We start from the raw sequence: 13,185 nt of genomic DNA, 5'->3' as shown, positions 1-13,185 counted from the left end.
AACCTATCTGCACCGGATATTTTCTTTGCACGAGATATATTTTGTTTCAAGGTGCGATTTTTGTCGAACTATACGATGTAAAAGACAATAATTTTAAGTTTTTTGTGAAAATGCGCGTTCTTCTTTTCTGAAGCAGACGACACTTTTGTTATCTCCCTTCCCATACTCGTTGACTTTGATCGGCATCGACTTCCGCAACCTTCACTACTACAAATCAACACAACGGATCGTCTCACGCAAGACATGTCATTTGTTTCTTCGTAGTTATCGGTTTATGGTGGTGAGTCAACAAAATTCACTTTCAATTCTTTGTCTTGTTTTCACACAAATGTTCTTGACCGATGATCTAGAGATTTTCTTCTCCTTTCTTTCTGTGTCAGCATCAGAAACGCAGATGCAGAGGTTTTGTGCAATTTTTAGTCTACCCCAGAGGCACTTGCGACGAAGTTGATTGATTCGTTAATTTTGTATGGAAATTGTGTGGTGATCAAAAAGGAAATTGGACTGAAACAGTATTACTACAGACAGTATCTAGTTGTTTCAAAAAGGTACCAGTATGAGTATGAAGGCTGTCAAAGACTCAAACTCTAGACACTGGCCCGTGGGTGGACCTATATAATTTCGAATCAGGTCGGTTTTCATTGTGTGGTTTTGTTTCACGGCAGATTTTGGACATGAATTATAAGTTTGAACTATGCTCTACCGAGGTCAAAAAACAACAACAACAAAACTCGACTTTCTTTGTTCATGCAGTGAAAACAATTACAGACTGGGTTCGTCTGAGATTAAAAATAAAAGTGTAGATTATCTGAATAAAGTGAATCGGATACTACTTTACTAGGTTAATTTTGTTCAAGCCTAAAAAGGCTTCACAGCAAGACCCCCGTTTGTGGCGAGTGGCGTCGTGTGGCACGGTAGGATCTGGCAAGAGAACGCTAGCATGCCTTAGAGGAGCTCGCTATGTGAGCAAAAATTGCGGATGTGCAGCTGCCAATCCAAGTGGCTGTCCATGGCTGTTTACCGCCCATGCAGTGCGGATAATTTTTTCAGTATCAACCAATGATGGTGGTTAATTCTTGCGTAGCTATAGCCATCAAACCTTTTCATTTTCACTCTCGCTTCCTAGCTCCGTGAGCGGCTAGCCATAAGCATATCTCGCCTAAAAGATACACGCGTAAGGTGTGTGCCCAGACTGCTGTCTTTTTAGATAAATATGCAGACTGCAAATTTCCAGCTGGCATTTTTCTGGAGTTTCTGCCTGGACTTTGGTTCCAGTCAGCTTATTCCACTCAATCTATATGAGCCTGTGCCAAAACGTGGTCTGCCGAAAGAGCCGACATGTTCATGCATTACTGTTCATCAACCGCACTTTCAATCGCAAAAAGCACTGAACAGTTTGAAAGCATGTATGTTAAAGACATAGCAAAGACAGTTTCAGAAGCTTGCATGCATTACACCTACATGAAAAAAATAAAAATGTTAGCCGAAGCGAGCAAATCCGGCGACTTAAAAGTGGGACATTCCGTACATGGTGTTTTGTTCGTCCGCGGTCCAGAAATCTCCGTCGGCAAGTTAGAAACAGTGCCCATAATATTGATAAATGTACCCTAAATTACCACGAAAAGATGATGTCTACGAAAAAAAAGATGTTTATTGGCAAAATATTTGACGTCAAAAACGTCCATAGCGATCGTAACTCCCTGTGTCTCCAGCGAACTCACGATACGTCCCTCGATTTTCGAATCTACGAACGTCATTATCGCAACCGAAAGTTGTAAGCAGCAGTAAATAAAAAGTTTTATTTGATTTGCAAACAATTGATTTAAAATAAAAGTATTTTAAGTAGTTTTGAGAAGTTTTTAGGTTGAATGCAATTTTCATGTCTTTTTGTTACGATCGCTCAATATTCAATAACTTATTTTAAATGACCGCGGAAGTATCGGGGCTGCTGTTATAAATAGCAAAAACGTTACACGCACGCAGTTGGACTCCATTTTGCTACACGGATGGCCGACTTTCGCAGGGAAGGTAAGTTTTCGTTTCATGTCTCCTGTTTGATGAGCGTTACGATCGACATAAAGTTACGATCGACTCAAAATTCTTCAAGTTTTTTACTTGTTCGCTGTGTTATAGCTAGTAGCAAAGAATATGTTCTGGGTGATTCTTCCTTTCATATTTTAAGCATTTGTCTGGACTGAAAAAGTTCGTTGAAGCTGAATTAAGACACAGGGACAGTTTGGGTCTTCGTTACGATCGATCCATATTCTGTGATGTCTTTGTTACGATCGACTGAACATTTTCACGGCTAGCAATAGCAACAGCAAACAATGGTTCCGCTTGGATTAGCAAGTAATGTATGAGTTTTCGGACTTGTTTTTACATTTAGTCAAGTTTTGACTAAATGTTTTAACATAGAGGGGGAATCGAAACGAGGGTCGTGGTGTATGTGTGTGTGTGAGTGTGTGCGTGCGTGCGTGTGTGTGTGCGTGCGTGTAGAGCGATTCAAACCAAACTGCTGGACCGATCTTTATGAAATTTTACATAAAAGTTCCTGGGAATGATATCCCCGAACGTTTTTTTCTTTTTTTCGATAAAAACCTTTGATGACGTCATATCCGGATTTTTGTAAAAGTTGAGGCGGCACTGTCACACCCTCATTTTTCAATCAAATTGATTGAAATTTTGGCCAAGCAATCTTCGACGAAGGCCGGACTTCGGTATTGCATTTCAGCTTGGTGGCTTAAAAATTAATTAATGACTTTGGTCATTAAAAATCTGAAAATTGTAAAAACAACATTTTTTTTATAAAACGATCCAAATTTACGTACATCTTATTCTTCATCATTTTCTGATTCTAAAAACATATAAATATGTTATATTTAGATTAAAAACAAGCTCTGAAAATTAAAAATATAAAAATTATTATCAAAATTAAATTGTCGAAATCAATTTAAAAACACTTTCATCTTATTCCTTGTTGGTTCCTCATTCCAAAAACATATAGATATGATATGTTTGGATTAAAAACACGCTCAGAAAGTTCAAACGAAGAGTGGTACAGAAAAGCGTGCTATCCTTCTTAGCGCAACTACTACCCCGCTCTTCTTGTCAATTTCCCTGCCTTTGTCATGAGCGGTGGACTGACAAGTCAAGTCAAGTCAAGTTTTATTCCAATAAAACCCCGTGAGGGTACATGGACGATGCTACGAGTATACGGTCTTGCTGAAAAATTGCATTGCGTTGAGTTTCATTCTGTGAGTTCGACAGCTACTTGACTAAATGTTGTATTTTCGCCTTAAGCGACTTGTTCTTGGTTTGGTTGTGAAATATTTTTCGAGAAGGCCACTCGGGGATCTTCTTGCGTCAATCGTAACGCAAGACATGTAACTCTCACTGTGTCTCGGTTACGAGTGACACAAAGTATTTTTGGACAGCTATGCATTTACATACGTATGCCTTTCTTTTCTATTTAAGGTCTGCGTTTTACTTTTAACTTTTGGAATTGAGAGTTTAGGGTTGTGGTTTTTTTTTTAATGTTTGTAGCTTTGATTTACGAGGAATGCATGTCGACCGTAACTTTTCTTGGGAAGGACACAGTATTGTTTTATGTCCTTTGTTACTTGTTTTTTTAGTTACCTCAATTACCAGCCTTGTAAATAAATGACTCTGCAGATGAAAGCATATTAATTTATGGTGATTGTGTCAACTTAGACACATCTCTTTGTAGGAAATCCAGTACAGTCTTAGTTCTTAGGACTGATGTTAGAAGTGGTATTGTTGCTCTTAAAAGTGAAATGTTACATTTATCTGGGAGAGGTAGAAGAGACAGGGGTCAGTGCTGTAGAAACTGCACTTGAACATGTCATTAAATTCTAGATGTGCTGTGGGCAAATATTTTTCTGTCTTGTACTTGAGCCTCATTTCTTTTTCGTAATTGTAAGGTCTGCGACTGCAAGTCAGATTGTCACCCCAGGCTGAACGAGTCCGGAAGCAGAACAACGAGCGATCCAAAGAGTACAGACAACGGCTAAAGCTGGACCCTGAACGCTACGATGTCTGCCATGAACGAACTTTGGAGAGGAACAGAAGACATGCTATTCTTACACAAACACGTTTGCACCCACGCGTATGGCTTTGCTTGCAAAGTACACCAACTTTTTGAAAAATACACTCAACGTTTTGGGAAAGTACTCTTGCCTCGGGTTTAGTGTAAACAGGTCTGCATCTGGTTTGGTCTGACTCCCTTCTGACAGTGACAGTCTGGCAAGTTTGCTGATCATGCATAGCCCGAGTAGATTAATTTATTTGATGGGGGAAGCCAATTTTACGAACTTTGCAATTATCATTATCATATTATTTTACATGTAGGCATTGGCAGCTAAAGCTATGTGTGAAAGCTGATCTGTGATTTTCTCTAGTCTTGTACATTGTGGTACTTTGAATGCTTGTGTGTATTTATTGGTAGAGGTGCACATTTTTTTTTAAATCTCTGATTACCAATTTGTGATTGATCAAGTCTTGTATTTACCTTTGTAGGGTGCTAGTGTGCCATGTGTTTCTTTGATTATGTGCATGACTATTAATTTTGAGAGTGCAAGTGACACTTAATGTGTGGATGTGGAGGATATTCATGAGATTGACATTTCCCTTGGGCGTTTGTAATTTTACCTTGTTTTCTCCATGAACTTGCGTTTTAATTTTTCATTTTTATTTAACCAGTTTTGAGTGCAAAATTGTTTGTTTAATGACTTTTGACTCGTTCAGACTGGAATGTAATGTTCACGAACATTAACTGCAGGAACTTTCTGTATAAGCTGATGGTGTAAATATACCACTATTTGGGAATGTTTTGGTTAGTTTTCTGTTGTGTTTTTGAGATTCTTGCCATCCATTTTCCAATGAATTTGTACATTTGAAGACATCTTATCCTTATTTTGCACTTCCTGCATGTAACACCTGGCATTTTGGCATTTCTTATTCTCTTGTCACATTACAGTGTGTGTTCCTGACTTTGTGTGTCAACCGGAACATGAGACACAGTGCCATTTTCATGTCTTCCTTGACCCCGTTACAGTTGACACAGCAGGGACTAGTTTTTCTACTTTGCTTTCTTTTTCATGTGATTTTGAGGTTTGTTTGAATAGCAAATGATGGTTTTAATAAAATATTCTTGTCTTTGAAACATCTTCTCTGTTTTTAATTTTTTTACAGGATTTCTTGTGACTTGAGTGTGTCAACTGTAACTCAGGACACAGTGATGGGTGTCTTATTTTTCAAAATACAAGGTCCATTTTAGAAGTTCCTCAATGAATCTCTTTTGGGATGTAAATCTTACTTGCTGAGTAAATTTGAAGCAAATCAGTTAAGAACTTATAAAGATACTTATGAAAATGCTGTGTCTCGCGTTATAGTTGACACACAGCTATGTTGATGCGTTTTTTTGTTTTTTCGCAAAAAGTAAAGCCCAAGTTATCTTTTTGGTTATGGAAATAGTTACACTATACAAAGTCAATTAGTGTATAAAGATAAGACAGTATTATTTCCAGTTTGGTTTTCAACCCCAAATGTCCCATTTTGGCAAGCACGTTTTGGCACAGGCTCATATATAATATTTTTTCTAGACTGTTCTGTGTTTTCTTTCAGTTTCTTTTCATGAGAAATTTAAGTGATGCAGTATAGATTCTGAACAAAGTCAGCTGTGTTGTCATATGTTTATCCGAAGCGAGGACAACAGCAGTATATGAATGCGTGATATATTGTGTAAAAAATTCCATCTCACACGGCATTAATAGGTAACATGCGCCTTAAGTCGCCTTGTGTGGTGAGATACGCGCGCGATATGAATCCTTGTAAATAAATAAATAAAAAATAAAATATAATAAATAAATAAAAATAACATAAAAAATATAGTGCCACTAGAATGGAATTATATTATATATATATAGCACTGTATAGTATAAAAGTCCCCGCTTGATACAATGATAGAGAAAAAAAATTTAAGTTAAAGTGGGGCACTAGGAGGGACAGAATCATAGAAATCAATCTATGTAAACACTGCAATGCAATGATCATGTTGACTAAGCATACACAGTTGAACTGGTGCTCTCGCATTATGCAAACCTCTGGCTTGTATTACAAATACAATTGCTGTTGAGCTGTTGGAGTCAGACTCTCTCGATATATATCTGAAAGTGAAACTTTATTAAACTAAAGCAATAAAAGATTCAGGTTATTTGATCTAAAAGTTCAGGCCGTGTGTATACTTGGATAAATAATCCCGCCTTCGACATATTATTACAAAGAAAAAGCCTCATCAAAGATAAATGTAAAATGATAATGCATCGCAATCAAATTCTGCAGTTTGTGCACTAGTAGAATGTTGACTTTAATGTCCAAGCTTAGTTTCATTTCACTTTGATGTGAAGGCTGGCTTCCCACAGGGATTTTATACAAACCAGTTCTATAAAAAAAATTGTATGCAATTAAGTCACTTTGACATTTCAACATCAACATACTCAATATCTAATGCTGTGATGAGAGAAACTCATGGTGTAAGTACATGTATATGATTGCCATTTCTGGTCATAGATTATATACACCAGTGTTGGATTAGTGAGGAATCTGTGGACTTGCTGCCATGTTGGAGGGACTGGCAGCATGGGTCCTCAACACTTACGTTGGAGAATATGTGGAGAATCTCAACACCGACCAGCTCTCCATAGCTCTGCTGCAAGGCAAGAATAATTGTGATGTTTAAAACAAACAAAAAAGTAACTTTCATAGATGATGTTTGGAAATAACTGTCGGGTTTAAATGGGTTGTGAAAGGGTGAATACCCTCGGTTTTTCAGGGGCAAATAAAATCACATGTGCTCCTGTCAACGTGTTTCAGACACGGTGACCCATTGCTAGTGAATTTGACCTGTCAAAGGTTTGTTCCTGTAAAAGCAAGGATATTCACTCTTTCACAACCTATACAAACCTGACAGAGTTATTGTTGTAATTTGTCCATTGCAACTATATATGGATCTTCTTGGGAAGCTTTTTTTGGCAGACAACATTCATAGTGCATTGATTATTTTAACCCTGAGTCTTTTTTTCAGTTGACCTAACACGAATACAAGCAATTGTGCTAGTTCAGTTTTAAGTAATTATAGTGTATGATTATTATCTATAGGGTATAAGATAATACAAGGGTTATCCATAAAAAGCAGTACAACAATGTTGTCTGTATTGGTATGTTGTGCATTGTTTCCTTGTTACTGTTTGTGTAAGTGGACACAAAAACAGCAAAGCAATCTGAAATTTTGGAGTACCAGTGGGTCATTGAGTGTGAATGTTCTTTAATAATCGCTGAAATTATTTTGTTTCTAGGTGCTGTGGAACTGGAAAACTTGCCTCTGAAGAAAGATGCCCTAAAGAGTCTTGACATTCCACTGGAAGTAAAGTCAGGTAGGTCATTTAAGTGATAATAGCATTGAATACATTAATGCTTTGATTCATAGGAATTTTTTGTTTTAAAATAAATACATGTACAAGGCTCTTCTGTCAAGTTTGGAGTCATCATTATGATCACAAATTGCAAGTATTGATCAGAAAGTAAACAGAATTTGATCATGAAACAGGCATGGGAATGGTCCGCGGATCCGCTAATTTCAGCGGTTTTCGTGAGGAGTTTCAGCGGGGGAAAAAAAATTCAACGGGGAAAAAAAAATCCCTCAAAAATTGTATATGAGGGAGTCTTCATGACGGTTCTTTCTTTCTTTCTTTCTTTATTTGGTGTTTAACGTCGTTTTCAACCATTGAAGGTTATATCGCGACGGTTCATGACGGTTGACTTCAGCTTTTGTAGTCTTGGCTGTCCCACGTGATATGAAACAGACGTTCGCGCAACATCTGCTGCATGTGGTTTACTTGTCCGAGACAAAGACGCGTCTCTTGTGTTCGATTTGAAAGAAAACTTCATGTCTTCGGTATCGAATATTGTTCGACGCGGCCAGGATTATGACGAAAAAGGTGTGGTTAACCAGTGAAAATGGGATTGGGTTTCCAAAGAGGTTAAAGTTGGTGACAAGCAAGAGCGGATCAGTGAATACATATGAAAAGTCGACACGCCCGGTCAAGCAAGATGCACCCTTTGTGACAGAGAAATTGTGTACAGCAATCGTGGTTTCATTGCCCTCAGCGAGCATCTACAAACAAAAAGTTTTGTTTTTGTTTTTTTATCATTGTATCATTCATTCCTTTTGATTCAATACCTGGAATAAGAGAAAGTTAAAGATGAGCTGGATCCTATCACATGTTTCCTCGTGGGTTTGACAAGTATGATTGAGAGTGAGAGCAGTCAGTGAATGTTTGCAAGAAAGTCATAAAGTATGCACAATCCTTTGTTCAGAATTTTTAAAACCTAAAGTTGCAGCTAAAACACCTGCATATTTATGTGAAATTAAATGCTAAACTTTGTCCCAAATACCCCTCAGATTGCGTAGATTTTGATCTTTAAAAAATTTTGGTTTTTGGGTCCCTCTCCTGTTTTCAGTTGACTTTTTATTCAGCCATTCCCATGCCTGATGAAAGCCTGTGAGTTAAAGAATACTATTATCATAGCAGAAACAAAATGTTAAATAGATCTATATGAATGATTATTAATCTGCTTGTGTTCATGTGAGTTCATCACATTTAAGTGGCTGTATTGGGCAGGCTTCATTGGAAAGATTACACTTCACATTCCACTGAGGCGTCTGCGGAGTGAACCCTGGGTGATTTCTATCGAGAAACTCTACCTGGTTGCCGGCCCTCTGAGCAACACTCAGGTGTGTTTTGAAAACTTCATTATGCTAAAACTTTTCAACTTTTAATGCTGGATGTTTTTCACTGATGATGACCATACATTCGGGCTGACTTTTTCCCCCTTTTTCTTTTATTTGTAGTTTTATACTGGCACAACCATGCAAATACATACATCTGTAACATTAATTTATAGTTTTATACCGTAACACCATAACCATTGTATGCTTTTCACTGGTGATAACAGACCGGCACGGTTGGCCTAGTGGTAAGGCGTCCGCCCCGTGATCGGGAGGTCGTGGGTTCGAACCCCGGCCGGGTCATACCTAAGACTTTAAAATTGGCAATCTAGTGGCTGCTCCGCCTGGCGTCTGGCATTATGGGGTTAGTGCTAGGACTGGTTGGTCCGGTGTCAGAATAATGTGACTGGGTGAGACATGAAGCCTGTGCTGCGACTTCTGTCTTGTGTGTGGCGCACGTTAAATGTCAAAGCAGCACCGCCCTGATATGGCTCTTCGTGGTCGGCTGGGCGTTAAGCAAACAAACAAACAAAACTGTTGATAACCCCAGCTTGGGGCTGATATTTTGCCCCTCTTTCGTTCATTTGTAGTTTAAAAGCGCCACACACAAATCCGTACATCTGTAGAATTAGAGTTAGGTATATGTGCATGTTCAAGGCAGGGGATAGTTGGATTGAGCCTTACTAAGTAGTGTGTATTGTTTATTTGGAGCATATGTTGCTGTAGATTTTGATGTCCCCCCAAAATAATCTAGAGCAGGATCAATATATCTTGACATGTACACAGATGCTGCAAAGAAGAGTTTAGGGCTTGATGTTAATTTTTATGGTTATCTGCAGTAGGTAACAGCAGGCCTGTGATGTTTTTCTTGAGCAGCAGTTCGGCTTTAGTCTTGTTTTGCTTGTATAAGTTTATGTTTTGATAGTATATATATATATTATGAGGTCAGTGAGAAAGGCTGAATCATGGAGTTTGACTCATCCCATGTGTATGCTTTGTTTTCAGTGTGTGTGTGTGTGTGTGCGTGCATGTAATATTGCTCAGCTTATTACTGTAGTGTCAAAGTGAAGTGTGCATAACTTGCAGCTTAGTATCTGGTGAATAATCCAGAATGTTAAGGGCTCCTCTTACAGCCGACTTATTATTATGTATGTATGTCATATTTTGTACACACTACTCAGACCTGGGAACCCATACGATTTCGCCGTATTCTGTACGCATGATTGTCGAGAATACGGTCAGTGGGAAAAAAATACGACGAGAAAAATTCCTAGACTACTTTTATTCACAAGCCCATCTTGAAGCCGATCCAGTATTTAGACACATGATTACAGTTTTTGTCAGTAAAAATTGAAAAAAGGATTTGTTTTAAATGTACACAAGAATTGAACGGTTCGTCGGAAAGTGCAGTGAGCCTGTCAAACAGTTGAAGTTGACGGATTTCTTTCGTCCTGAATGAATTCATAAACACTGCAATGGATTTTAAACACTGCACTGGATTTTAATCTGTTTTGTGGGGAATTAAAGTGTACAACAAAATAATTAACTGTAGCAGACGACAAAACTGCCGACTCTGACTGAACCGTGTACTTCGTCCGCCGTGCACTACGGAGGCTTTTTTTTTAAAGTATGGCACTGTTTTATCTTCTTTATCTTGCTTTTAAAAAACAAGAGGCGAAGCCTTCAAGGCTCCCGTAAGAAATCAACAAACAGTAACATAACACAAACTCACTCACTATGTAACACACACACACACAAACACACACACACACACACACACACACACACACACACACACACGCACACACACACACAGTTAAAACTAACGCATCATATCAACTCGCCTGGTTCTTAAAATAATTCTGACGGTCAACACAGCCAGAAATGCCAACAAAGACAAGAAAGCTGTTGCAAGGTAAGCTTACCAAACGTTACATAGCGAATCATATGATAGTGCGTAAACAGCAAACAGTAGATCTACAATCAAAGAGAGGATCGAGTCTGGAATGAAACGCGATACAGATCTAGCATTCAAAAACTGTCTTTCACGTTCAAGGAAGTTGTTGCAAAGTACTTAAGACTAGATCAACTCATTTCACTAGAGGTGACTGCCTAGCACTGTGTTTGACAGCCGTGTCTGCTGAAATAAAAAGAAATTAAAACAAAACGGATTAACAGTAGGTGACACGTTATCAGAGTGGGAGAGACTAGACAGTCTGTCTCTGAACTTACCGGGATACGGCTGCAAGATCGACACTGACTGCCGCGCTTTCGACAGCTCTTCCTCGCGTGGACATTGGAAACACGCTGTGCAGATCAAATTGTAGGAAATCTCCCTTTGGTATCTTCTTTATTTACTTTTCTGGAGCTTAGAAACCGAACAACATGAAATCGTCTTCCCCGGCGAATCGGCGAGGTGAGAACTGGACCACAATCCTTCGCGCGACCCCTGACCTGATCTTGACACCTGACCTGCCGTCTACATGCCAAACACGACACAAATCAGTCAACTGCTTGTACCCCTTCAAAACCCCCCACCACCCGTTTTCTTTGGATACACGCTTTAACTACACACATGCCGACACAATGTTGATCATTGCTTCAATAATTTGAAGATGGTGCTTGAAAATTAACCACGTGAAACGAGTATTTCGGTGTTTAGCCAAAAATGTTAAAGTTTCTACCACAGACATACACACATACATACATACATACGCACGCACGCACAGACAGACAAAGTTTACCATCGCATAGGCTACACTTACGTGAGCCAAAAAGTGATCAGTTTGATCATTTTCCTTATCGCGAAAAAACGTAAACTCGAAAAAAATTATTGGTCCCTTTCATTTCGTGTAAAGCGATCTCGACTGTGTAGGAAAACTTAATTAATGATGTGGCGGACGCGTGTGAAGCATGTTTGAATCATGGATGTTCAAATGCTGTGTGGAGTACGCTCATTTTTCTGAAAATACACCAAGTTTGTTTGAGAATACTCAAAGTGCAAAACAGGGGTTCCCAGGTCTGACTACTGCACAGTCCATCATGCACATACATGTAATTTCTTACCACCATCTACCTTTTAACCTCCCTCGTCTTTGTATAATACCACACCCCACAGTTATTACTTGCGCAGACACTCACAGAGTGCAACATTTATTTCAAGGAATTTTTGATGAAAAAGAAAACAAATTACTTTATCAAAACTTCTGTATGTTTTCAGGAAACTAAATTTCAGACTGGGTTAGGGGTTAATTTAAATGAGAAATCCTGGTTAAGCCTTTATAGACACCCTCCTTTCTCCCTTTTTCTACGGGAAAAAAGTAAGAAGTGCAGGATTATGTGCACATGCATCAGTTTCAAACATGTCCGTGTTTAAAAAATTAATGTTACATTTAATTTCTTTTGGAAAATGTCTAGAGAAATGTGTTCTAAACTTCTATGTACCTTGTTTCTATCTGTTACAGCATGACGAAGACGTGGAGAAGAAGCAGCAGCAGGAACTCAAGAGGGCCATGCTGGAGGCTCTTGAGACCAAGTGGCAGGTCAGTAGTCTGTGGTACAGTGGAACCCTCCTTTTAAAGCCCCGAGAAATCTGAGAAAATTGGGCCTTAAAAAGGGGGGAGTCTTAAAATGGGGGTACATTTACAGAAGTTATGAAAAGAAAGATCTGAAAAATCAAGGGATTAAAAGGGGGGAAAGTCTTAAAGGTCCTTGTCTACATTTTTATACCGAAATCGCCATCTGACCATTAAAATGCAGAGTCTATTATCTACAATTATCAACAATACACCCCCTTTCGATCAGGAAAGACGAAGCCAGTGTAGCCGTTTAAAAATTCATTGTAGTATTCCAGCGTAGTACTCATAGTAGGATATCCTTATTTGGAAAATGCCAAGCGCAAAACTCCTCTCAAATTTCGTGCGTTTAAAAAAAAGCGTGGACAGCGCTCCAGTGTCAAACTGTTGCTGCACTTGTTTGGGCGTGGCTATGTGACATGAATTTGATTGGTCAGTATTTTTAGGCAAAGCACATGTTCTCAGCAAACAGAAAGCAAAATATTGGAAGCGTGAGTCACGCTACCCAAAAATAAAATCTTTTTTTTACATAAATTTTTTTTCTATAACTTTTTTCCCCATGGTTCATTCATCATCTGACATAACTTTTTAGCGAAATCTAACCATAAGATTATTGAAAAAAAGCAAAAAATGTAGATGACCACCTTTAAATTAGGGGGTACATGTATTAAGGGGGGGGGGGGGGGGGGTGTCCCACTGTATTATTTGTAATAAGTGTGTGTGTAGTTGAATAGTTATTGTTGTCCCTTTTATGATGTTACAACATTAGACCAGAAGACTTTAAACAATCTCAAGTAGAAGAAA

At 38.6% G+C, this 13,185-nt stretch overlaps 1 protein-coding gene across 1 annotated transcript in view; it reads left to right on the top strand.

The window, feature by feature from the left end:
- Positions 1 to 179: 179 nt before the first annotated feature.
- LOC138961713 (intermembrane lipid transfer protein VPS13D-like) overlaps positions 180 to 13,185 on the top strand; it is a 119,349-nt gene continuing 106,343 nt past the window's right edge. The window contains exons 1-5 of the mRNA XM_070333383.1: positions 180 to 280; positions 6,589 to 6,734; positions 7,374 to 7,451; positions 8,700 to 8,812; positions 12,271 to 12,348. Of these exons, the coding sequence (XP_070189484.1) occupies positions 6,638 to 6,734; positions 7,374 to 7,451; positions 8,700 to 8,812; positions 12,271 to 12,348 (366 nt within the window). The 5' untranslated portion in view covers positions 180 to 280; positions 6,589 to 6,637. The remainder of the gene's footprint in view (positions 281 to 6,588; positions 6,735 to 7,373; positions 7,452 to 8,699; positions 8,813 to 12,270; positions 12,349 to 13,185) is intronic.

The sequence above is a fragment of the Littorina saxatilis genome, linkage group LG3 (genome assembly GCF_037325665.1).
Source record: "Littorina saxatilis isolate snail1 linkage group LG3, US_GU_Lsax_2.0, whole genome shotgun sequence".
Taxonomy (NCBI): Eukaryota; Metazoa; Mollusca; class Gastropoda; order Littorinimorpha; family Littorinidae; genus Littorina; species Littorina saxatilis.
Note: the sequence above shows the minus strand (reverse complement) of the source record. Positions and strands in the feature narration are given on the sequence as shown.